Source organism: Apodemus sylvaticus, chromosome 14 (genome assembly GCF_947179515.1).
Source record: "Apodemus sylvaticus chromosome 14, mApoSyl1.1, whole genome shotgun sequence".
NCBI lineage: Eukaryota > Metazoa > Chordata > Mammalia > Rodentia > Muridae > Apodemus > Apodemus sylvaticus.
In genome coordinates this window covers 24,968,393-24,979,583 of record NC_067485.1, presented here as the reverse complement: position 1 = coordinate 24,979,583, position 11,191 = coordinate 24,968,393, and the positions used below count along the sequence as shown (strand labels likewise).

Below are 11,191 nucleotides of genomic sequence, written 5' to 3'. Positions count from 1 at the left end.
TATTAGATGGGAGGTGACAGTCTTCCCAGAAGTCCCACAGGGAAGAGTCACCAACAGTTCTGGCAGTGATTCTGTCTAAATATTTTGCAAGCAGTAACTTTTGTGGGCCACCAACTCTTGGTTTGTTTGTGCTTTTCCCTTCAGCTGACTACTCAGGGGGAGTTAGCACTTTGATTTTTCTCTTCACTAAGGAGTTATTAGCTGAGGGAAGATCATTGCTATAGTCTCTCAAGGTTAATTTGGGAAAGCCAAGATGTAGATTTCCAGAGGTGATTGTATTCTGTCGTGTACTGTACAAAGAATCAGTAACACTTGTCCTGTGCCTCCTGCAGACTGATCTGTTCCTGCCGTGCCCATTGCAATGTTCTGAGTGACCCTCTGAGAGCCACTGGTTACTGACAAAAAGATGTGTGTGAGAGCTCATTCCCTTAGTAGCTGATTTGATCAAGATTTATGGGATAATTTAAGGTCATGGCATTGTAATTTGGAGTAACTTGTAGAATCCTCTTTAGATTTGTTGGCTTTATAAACTAGGGGAAGTCATTTAAATAATCAAATAAATAAGGGCATTATTTTAGGCTCTGGTCATTCAGAATTATTGATGACCTTTTTGATGTCTGCAGGTTCACAAGCACATAGTTCTGATCCAGAGGCATTTATGAATCTAACCACATGAAATATTACAGGGCTAGCATTGCAGTAGGGGTCTGCGGGGCTCTAACGTGGCTGTTGTGGATGTGCATGTATGGGAAGGCATGTGTATGGGAAGGCACGCCAAGGCAGTGGTCAGCAGGGTCAGGGATGATAATTGCAGTAACAGATATTTTAGACAAATTAATCTTCTTTAAATTAGTAGATCTTTAAATCATATGAAAATAAGAAAACTTGGGCTTAATTAAGAAGACTGAAGGAACAGGAGGTTTCATAAGGAGTTTGAAGTTGACAACAGGAGTGACAAAGTCTGGGCGTGGTGATGGAGAACCTGTATCAGAGAAGGAAGGGGCATCTAACGGCATGGGGATTTAGTTGTTTTTAACTTCTCAGAACCCAGGACCCCTAAATTAGAACCTTGGTTGGGCCATGCCTCCTCGTGAGAACACAAGGAGTTCTTAGTTTGTATCCCTAATTTTCCTATGAGCTTGGGTCTCCCAGGCTGCAAGTGTAACTCAGTGTTGAGCATGTGGAGAATATTCCCTTCCATCCCTAGAACCCAAGCCTAAGTACTGAGTGCAAGTACCAGGTGCCCTAGAAGAAGCCCTGGCAGTACTGGTGCTGTGTACTCAGCTTCACCAGTCAGGAGAGGGCTGCAGGTGGAAGGTCTGTCCAGAGGACTGTCCACATGCAGAGGGAGGAGAAAGGAAAGAGGAAGGGAGGGGTCTACTTGGGAAACAGAAAGAAATTCTTCCTAGAATAAGGAGAGCCCCAGAAAAAATAGTAGCAAGCCCAACTCGGAGGGTCATAGTTTAAGAGTTGTTAAGATTGGTGCTGTCATAAAAACGAGGTGAGAGTCTCTGCTCTACACATTTTGTCACTGGAGACTTGAGTCCATGAACAAGTAGCCCAGAATCGGGCACCTAGCAGGCTGTTATATATAACCCATATGGGAATAAATCCATGACTCAAAAGGAAAAGAAGCAGGAAGACAGTATAGTGTGGAAACAAGGGCACAGGATCGTCATAGACGAAGCACACTGGAACCACTGAGATGCTGATTTGAGGCCTTTAACTCCCTGATGTCGTTAGCAAGTAGAAGCCAGATTCGATGGTAGCAAAGTGATCGAAAGATCCAGGGAGTGAGGGCTGAGGCATGCTCTTGGATGAGAGCTTGCCAAACATCTGCACGTTCTATTAAAGGCTGCCCAGGCCCCACAAGAAAGGTAACATGAATTTGATTTTTTTTGGAAAGGGGTAAGCAAGGCCATTGTTAAGTAGTGAAGTCTGCACCAGGAGTGTGTTCTATGAGGGAATCTGGTCAGCTTGCCTCCTAGGGACAGGGAGGGAACAGGTGGGCACGTCAGAAATCACCATTCTCCCTTCTGTGGAACTGGCCAGCAGCCTTTGCTCCCAAACTGTAGCCAGGACTGGGCCTCCCGTCCCTTCCACGTGTTCATTCTCTGGGCTCAGGAAGTCATTTCAGTCTGGTTGAGTCTCATTGTGGGAATGGAGCTCTTCCTGTGCCCCATGTGGAGGCACTGGCAGGAGCTGTATGTATGTAGCCTTTGCCGTTAACACTTGGCTTTGACAAAGTGGATAGCCCTATAAAGTCTTGAATACAGCTATGAGGCAGTATTCACTCTGAGATAGCTATGCAAGCTTTCTTGGTCTCTAGCTGTTACCTTTTTCCAAAGATGTTATCCTTTTCAGCCCAAACTCTTAGTTTGACTTGACCTAACTTTTTATGCTAGCCAGGTTGTGAAAACTATTTATTCTAGAGAGAGAAACTATGTTCTGTTTCAAAGTAATAGGGGCGGGGCAAGCTGGGGCTTCTGCTGCACCTTGGTGCTCTCCCGGGGAAGAGGCTTAGGTGGTGTCTTTGAGGGGCTGGAAACAGTATTGTTCTTTCTTCAAGGAATAACTCTTTAAGAGATAGGCTTAAACTGTGGCACAGTTGGTCAGTAAAACAAAGATTGTTTAGTCTGTTAAGGAAGGATTTCTGTTGAGTTCCTGAACTCCCAGGAAAGGTGGTTCACTTGAGCATAAGGCGGGAGACTGGAGGAAAGAGCAGAGGGTTGACCCTGCTAACTCTGTGGATTCCATTTCATTGAGTAAGCACTTGACTGTACTTTGTTATGCTAATTGCTAGTGAAACATTATAGTATTTGTGTTTCCAGGTTAATGAAATTAGTTTCTCTTTTTGTTTTTCCCTTTCAGAGAGCATTAGGTAATCAAAAGGCCACATTAGTTGAATTCAGCAATAAAGATGACTCTGAAATTAACAGTGAGCAAGATAAAGAAAATTCCTTAATCAAAAGTGAACCAAGAAGAATTAAAATATTTGATGGAGGGCAAGTACATATTTTATTCTTAACTGTGCATTTAAACTCACCTTTTAAATGTGCATTTAAACTCACCTTTTAAATGTGCATTTAAACTCACTCACCTTTTAAATGTGCATTTAAACTCACCTTTTAAATGTGCATTTGCTGTCACGGCAATGAAGGCCTGCCAGCGATGCTTTTATTTAAAGGGTTTTTGTTTTTGTTTTTGTTTTTATGCTAGCAGAATCTTTCCAACAATATGTATTAGTATTCTGTTAAATAATTCTATTTTGATAGAAGAAATGATGACCAGGAAAAACTGTGGATCCTGCAGGCCTTTGAGACTGGCTCGAGAGTAAGCCTGGCTTCCACGGGCATGTGCAGCAAGGAATGGCTGGAAGTGTCTCCAAGTGGGGTGTGCTTACTGCCGTTTGCTGTCCCTCTGTTTGGTACAAGAATAATCTGTAAGAGCCAGTGTCTGGGATTATGAGAAAAACAAGCTACAAGAGCCAGTGTCAGGCAAGGCTTGGAAGTAGCTTAGGCTTTGCAGTCAGTGTGGTTGAATTTAGCAATGGAAAGCCTTTCAAACTGGTATCTTAAAAATCATGGAAATATTTACAAATTAAACTTCACATTGAATGATTATGGTAGAATTAGCTGTCACAGCTTCGGCATGGTGCAGAAACTAGGAATCTTCTCTTTCTGAAATGTACATAAAAAACCATTGGAGATTTGTGTATAAAGGTTGTGCTGTATTTTTTTTTAGGTTGAATTTTAATCAGTATTTTCTCAAAGATGTAGTGCCCAATTTTTCTGTTCTTCTTATTTTTTTCTTCTTTAGATACAAGTCGAATGAGGATTACGTATATGTCCGCGGCAGGGGAAGAGGAAAGTACATTTGCGAAGAATGTGGAATACGTTGTAAGAAACCTAGTATGTTAAAGAAGCACATCCGAACCCACACAGATGTCCGCCCCTACCACTGCACTTCCTGTAACTTCTCCTTCAAGACGAAAGGTATGCGCATTGCTGGGGTCCTCCTGTGTGCTTTTATAGGGAAAGCCAGTGCCTTTGTAGTCCGAGGATAAGCAACTGCCACAGGCTGTTACATCTTCCAGCATTGTAATATGTGTTCTTTATGTTTCTAGACCCTTTAAGGAGAATGCTTTTAATTACAGGATTTTAGAAAAATACAGAAGTAAAGGTAACATTTTAAAAGGATTAACTGTTTCTTTTTATATTTTACTCCCCAAGTCATAGTTCCCGCTAACATGTTTTCAGAATACGTATTTTGGAACTAAAGAGGAGAAAGAAATTTTTGTGATCACAAGTAAATTCATTAGACTTCAAAAAGATTTGAGACAGATTTTAAATAATAATCAGAATAAATTTTATAGTCACTCATTTTACTATCTTATTTTAGGCACAGATAGCCATCTTTTATGATAAAGCTTAACCTAATTATATTAAATTACATTAAATTTCAGATTTGAGGTGTTTAAACATTTCTACTACTAAATGTTGTTAATGGACTCTCAGAATTAGTCATTAAAATTATATTTAGCATGCTTCTGTTCTATGTTTATTTAAAGCATAAGCCCTCGTGATGAAGCAGTTTTGCCTTTCATGGGGTTCCTGTTATGCATAATGGATATAGTAGTATAAAGCATTTGCTTCTTGTTCACAGGCCGTTATGTAACAAGTCATTAAAGATGGCAGTTTCATATACTATCCTTTATGAAGTAGGACTTTCTTCAGCAAAGCAATCCATTCATGGGCATACCTGACTTAAATGGCAGTGTCTATTAAAAAAAAAAAAGTGGTCATTTTATTGAAACTGTACCCTTTTGAGTTCACATTTCCCTTTGCTCTTGTTCTGATTATCTTTATGGTTCTCTGGTAAAGACAAATCATCTCTTTAGCTAATTTTGCTGCATTTCTGGCTCAGATTTATTGGCATTTAAAGAAAGCTACAGCTGTCACAACTGAGTGCCTTTCCATGAAGTCAGACATCAGTGGTATCTGGGAAAGGATCAGAGAGAAACAAAGTGTGCTTCAGAAAGCTTTGAGCAGTTCCACAGAGTTTCAAACAAGCCCCGAGGTGAGAGCAGTCCTCAGGTCTGGGCTCTTTGCTAGGTACTAGGCCCTCCTTCCCCTCACGTGGGCCAAGAAGGAAGTGGTCAGCCCAGTTCCTCAGGATTGCCTCAAAATGGAGTCTTGTGACCAATGCCTGCTCATTGGTGTAACATTGTGATTTGGGAAGGATCTTTCCTTGGGACAGGAGAACACATGTTTAAAAAGCTAATTTAGTAAAAAAGCATTGCCACATATACAACCATGTCACAAAGAAGACTGAGGTGTGACAGGAAATGAGTATGTCCTGTACATGTCAATGCATGCTTTTCTTTTTAATTATTTAAGGAGTCGATTGATAGTAATTGATTATGGGGTAATATATTAAAAACTTACATTTCCAAATTCACTCAGGCACAATTATAGATTAGTTTCTTAGCACAAGACCTTGCTCTGGCTAAGGAGCCAAAGCTTTTGAAAGTGAACTCCTAGTGAGCTTTTAATTTATCTAAGCATGCTGGCACTTCTGTGAGAGCATTTTGACTTACAAATGGAGACCTCAGCTACAGCAAGGTGGCTTTTAACCGTTGGTTTATTTATTTATTTACATTTTCGTGTGAAAACCTTGAAGCTCTTACAGGACATGGAGATTTATATAACAAATGTCTGTGTATCTTAATGACTCTTAGCATTCTGGCTTAGTCTTCAGATGTGAATGTCAGTCGCAGGCGGACCGTCTAAGCCCTGTGCTATCTGTCGGATCCACCTGGCTGCAGTCAGCAGTAATGCCTCTTAGCAATCCTGTGCTTCAGAAGCATCTTAGACACCGACTTCTTAAGCACTTGGCTTTGGGGTGCTGTGTGGTTGTTTGACAAGAATATATTGGGTATTGCCAGAATTGGCATATGCGGTTGTGACCAACTTCTCAAACTATGCATTTATCAAGAAATCGAAGCTGTGTAAATCCAACTGATTTGCATGGGTTTCTAGCACAAGCACAACATTTGGAACAAAGATTCCAACATTTTCAGCATTTCTGATTTGTTTCTCCCCCTAGTTCAGTATGTAAATGTTGTTCTGTGTTTGCTCTTGTTGACAGTGTTTGGAGTGTCCACTCAGGATGCCGGGGGTCCTTGGGAGGGTCCGAGCAGCTCCACATCACCCTTGCTCACTCTGGGCAGGGGTGCCACACAGGGGGCCCTGGCAGCTGACAGAGCAGAGAGCCTAGAGTGTCTCTGGACACATTTCCTCCACATGTGACGTGAATGCCCTGAGCTTGTCCAAGCTGCTGGGCCATACACAGTGCTGCTTACGATGCTACAAAGCAACCCAGAATAGTCATCAGTGGTTCAACTTTTAGAGCCATACATGCCCAGGTGCCAGGAAGGAAGGAGAAACTAAAACCTAGCAAGGCAGAGGACCATTAAAACATCATAGGGGGGCCAAGGCAGCATTCATGCCTGTGGGTCTGGGACGGCTCTGCCTGTCAGGTACTGCTGGAGTACCCCTGGCCCTCCTTCCCACTGACTGTGGGCCATATAGGAAATAAGCATTTGAAATTAATGAACTAGTTAAGGTTGCAGGCAGAAAACTTAGAAGAGATGCTTCTATAACCTGGAGTCCTTAGAACACTGTATTACTGAAGATGGACTAAAAATTAAAATGAGAACACATACAGAAAAGTGATCTACTGTGAGAGCAAACCAGCAGCACAACTAATGGATTGGTCACATGCCAGTAACTGCAGGTCAGACGCACTCTGAAAGACACAGAGTGGGCATACGCTTGCAAAATAAGAACTGGAGAATATGCCCCCAACAGGCAAAAGTAGCTACCATCAAAATAGACAAGGCAGGTTTGCAAACAGAATGCCATCACTAGTTAATTCAAAGGTCATTGCAACTTCCTGTAAATACCAGAGGTTTTTATATACAGTTTTAGTTGTTGGGATTGTCTAACCACAATTCTATTTCTTTGAAGAATAGAATTTTCCAGAGCTGACAAATGAAATAGCTGAGCCCCACTACATAAGTTTAATTGACACTCTTTCCCCTCAAGGAAATCTGACAAAACACATGAAGTCCAAGGCACATAGCAAGAAGTGTGTGGATTTAGGCATCTCGGTGGGCTTGCTGGATGAGCAGGACACAGAAGAATCAGGTAAGCCTCCCTCACCCCGTGCTTCCCGGCACTGTCTGCATCATACCGCTGATGCCGACTACAGAGCCTCCCCGGCCCGCTGGATTCTGTCAATTCCTCTTGCAGTGTTTTGTTTTTTAAGTATATTTATCCTATAGCCCTGATCAGTGTTTTTATCTACTTGCTTCTCTTACCCTACTAGGGAAGAGTTCAGCATACAGAACTTAAATGCTTAAGTAACTGTCTCAGAATGTGTGTCCAGTCACACTGGTCTTTGGCCAACATTTTGAATTGGTTTCCATTTGCCAATATAAACTGCAAGTCACCTGAGAATCTTCAGAACACTGTCTTCTTCCTTGCTCTTCCCTTTTTCATTGCCAGCCAGGCTCACACTTGTATGTCCTGTGGAGAGGACCCCGTGCCCTGGTTAGCCCCGTGCCCTTGCCCCTCCCCTCCTCATCCCTACCCTCTCCTGCACTGTTCATATTGCTGCAGTAAGATGTAGCTCAGCCCACTGCTGTTTTGACACGCCATGTGACCTTACCTGACCGTCCCTGCATGGCTCTGCTGAGAAGCATTTTCCTTCTCTGACCTCCCAGCTCTTAAGGGTTTCCTCAACAAATCTTTGATCTGTCTTCCTTGGTGTGTGATTATTCCATCTCTCTCTCTCTCTCTCTGTCTGTCTGTCTCTGCTGAGCTGCTGCCTGAGTGGAGCCCACTGCCTAGCTGTCACCTTCTTTGAGGCACTTAGCTCAGGGCCTGGAGGGCACCAGCGTTCCTGGTGTTGGCACAGGCTAGGAATGCAGCTCAGTGCTTGAGTTCCTGTGTCGTATGCTGCGGGGCTGGGTTCCAACGCTAAGCCCAACACCTTCCTCATGAGGAGAACAAGAAAGAGGTGCTAGAAGCATTTGAGGATAAAATATTTTACTTATTGAAAACATTTATTGTTTTGAAAAATGTTTCTTTTTCCCTTAATAATATTAACAAATGTAGATATTCATTTATGACCAGTTTAGAGGGAAAGACAGTCTTTTACTCTATTCTGACCAGAATATAGAAGTATATTTTTGTAGATTTTTCTGTCTTTAACTCAAGAAGTTATCAACTCAGTTAATGCAGCTTTTCAACCGGTAATCCATTCAGTGAATTGTCCTGAATTAATTTCTAAATGTGTAAGAACATTGACCTAGTCTCAGGTAGTAAGAACTCGTCCAGTGTAAAGAGCTAGAAGCAATGTATACGGACTGGAGAAGGAATGTACCGCCACTAACTGGCACAGGTGCCCAGGGAAAGCTGGACAAGCCGCGCTGCTGCCACACACACACGGCCATGCGCACTTGCAGGCGAGCCTTGGGAAAGTGGAACACGCGTTCAGATCCCGTCAATTCCCACGGAAGCTGGCACTCACATCCTGAACCTGCGGAGAAGCCGGGTTCCGTGACTCGCACACTACTAGGTGGACTGACTTGCTGGCCCACTCACAAATCTGTTCACTTTTGTGTTTTTCTTCTAATTCCAAAATTGCCCTAAGGTTCTAAGTAAAAGTTTATAGCCTGGTTCCCTGTTGGGATAAAACAAGCCTCTTTCACCTGTTGGCCCTTTGCAGTTCATGCTCTTAGGTTGCTGTATTCATGGGAAGTGTGCTTAATTTTGTCTACTTTTCTCATTTAGTAAGGCATAGTGTGCACATGCTAAACCCAGGGCACTGTGCCCTGTGTGAGCCCGCGTGTCTCCGTCACTGTGCCAACAAATGCAGCCTCCCTTTTGCTTTATTAGAGGCTTACAGTGCAGGTGTAGATACAGAAGGCAGGCGTAAACAATTGATCTTGATTTTTCTAATTTTTTTGTTGTTGTTGTTTAAAATATTATTAAATAATACATGTTCATGCCTGAGAGGGCGATTAAACATATTTTAAATGCTCTGTGCTGATGACTAAGGTAGATTGTATCTCCTCACATCTACCTCATCCTTTGCATACAGTCAGTGGAGGTTTGGAAAGCACTGCATTCTCCGTTGGTTCATTCTAGCCTCTCTCTGCTCCCCTCACAGACAGGTTTTCCCTTCAATTCATTTAACATATAAGTTATATTCATGAGACGTGGTTTTCTTCATTTTGGTGTTTTTAATGTGGAGGGGAAATAGTACTTTATATTCAGTATATCGCATAGTGTCTATTCTTACTATATTAATTTTCAAAGGGGACCTGACATTCCCTCACCTCTTTAGTATATCATTGTCTGGATTTACATGTTGGCCCAGTTGCACTGATGATAGTTGTGTGTTGTGTTGTCCTTTCCTTTCCTTTCCTTTCCTTTCCTTTCCTTTCCTTTCCTTTCCTTTCCTTTCCTTTCCTTTCTTTTCCTTTCCTTTCCTTTCCTTTTTTCTTCTTTGCCATCTCCTCTTCTTTTTCTTCTTCTTTCTCTTTTTTTAAAGGCAGAGTTTCTCTCTGAGGCCTGGCTGTAGTGAAACTCACTGTGTAGACCAGGCTGGCCTTGAACTCAGAGATCTCCTTGGCTCTACCTTTCAAGTGCCACCACTGCCTGGCTAATTGTGTGTTTCATAATGGCTGATGCTTGGTCTCATTATTCTTTCTACATACCTTTCACTCCGATAAGATAATGATAGTTAGGGAAGGGATCTCTGTGTGTGTGTGTAGGTGCGGGTGAGCTGTGGTGTGTAGACACGTAAGTGCTTGTTTAGGAGTAGAGGAGGAAGTACAGTATGCTGCTCTGTCGCCCCCTGCCCTGACCCTGGAGCTACACTGGCGTCCAACAAGCCCTAGCCATCCTCCTGCCTCCAGCCCACTCTCCTGGTGACATAAGGGTTAGAGGTATGTGCATGCCTGGTCTTCCTAGGTGGGTTTGTGTTGCTGTGTAAAACACTGGCCAAAAGCAACTTGGGGATGAGATAGTTTATTTCAGATTTAAAGCTTCCATTCTATCATAAAACTCAAGGCAAGAATTCAAGAGAGCAACCTGGAGGGTGGAACTGAAGCAGAGGCTGTAGAGGAATGTGAGTGGCTTGCTCCCCATGGCTTGTTCAGCCTGTTTTCTTACACAACATTGAGTCTCTTGCCTGGGGGCGGCAGCACCCACAGTGGCTGAACTCTCCCACGTCAATCATTATTCACGAAAATGCCCCCAGGATTGCCTATAACCTAATCTGATGGAAGTATTTTCTCAGGATCGAGGTTCCTTATTCCCAGATGACCCTAGCTTGTGTCAAGTTGGCAAGAAAACTAACCACACTTGGCTTTTTATATGGGATCTGAACATAGATCTGTGTTTGTGTCGGAAGCCCTCTCCCCTACCAAGAAATCTCTCTGGCTCTATAGACTGAGATTTTGCTTATCAGGTCTCTAAATGTTTGGCAAGCAGGACTCAGAAACCTTCAGTGTAGGCCTGTTTGTCTGGAGGCTGTGCCAATTCTTAGCCTCCCAGTAGCCTAGAATATGCTGGACGTCCTTTTCCTGGCACTTCCTCCGGGACCCTAGCCTCTGCATGTTTCCCAGGGCTGAGGCCTCTGGCCTTCCTGTCTTTGTCGTTGCTCAACCCCACAGGCCACCCTCCCTCCCACATCTTCTGCTCATCCTCTGCAAACCTGCCGGCAACCTTCGCTACTTGGATGTCAGGTAGATAGGATTCATGTGTAAGGTGCCCATACTTCCAGGCTACCCTTTCCCTACGAGGCGTGCTTCCTCCCTGTCTTCCCTCTGCTGTTCCACCACAGGGCTTGAAGTTGCCTTGATTTCCATTTTCCCCCCATTTTGCCTCTCTTATGTCAATAAAGCGGGGATAGGGGGCTCAACAATTAAGAGCACTTGCTTGTAATTTAGTTCCTAGCACCCACATTTGGTGCCTCACAGCTACCGTCAACCCTAGCCTCAAGGGATCTGACCTGGCTTGGCCCCCATGGCCATCCACACACATGTGGTATACACAGAGCATGTATGTGGTGGGAGAGATACAAACACCTTCTTACCCTGTCTATCAGTGCTCTG

At 43.3% G+C, this 11,191-nt stretch overlaps 1 protein-coding gene across 3 annotated transcripts in view; it reads left to right on the top strand.

The window, feature by feature from the left end:
* The window catches only part of Hivep1 (HIVEP zinc finger 1), a 126,057-nt gene that overhangs the window by 99,544 nt on the left and 15,322 nt on the right, over window positions 1-11,191 (top strand). For all 3 annotated transcript variants that reach the window (XM_052156388.1, XM_052156387.1, XM_052156389.1), the window contains exons 5-7: window positions 2,872-3,005; window positions 3,820-3,995; window positions 7,110-7,211. In XM_052156388.1, coding sequence (XP_052012348.1) covers window positions 2,872-3,005; window positions 3,820-3,995; window positions 7,110-7,211 — 412 coding nt within the window. The remainder of the gene's footprint in view (window positions 1-2,871; window positions 3,006-3,819; window positions 3,996-7,109; window positions 7,212-11,191) is intronic.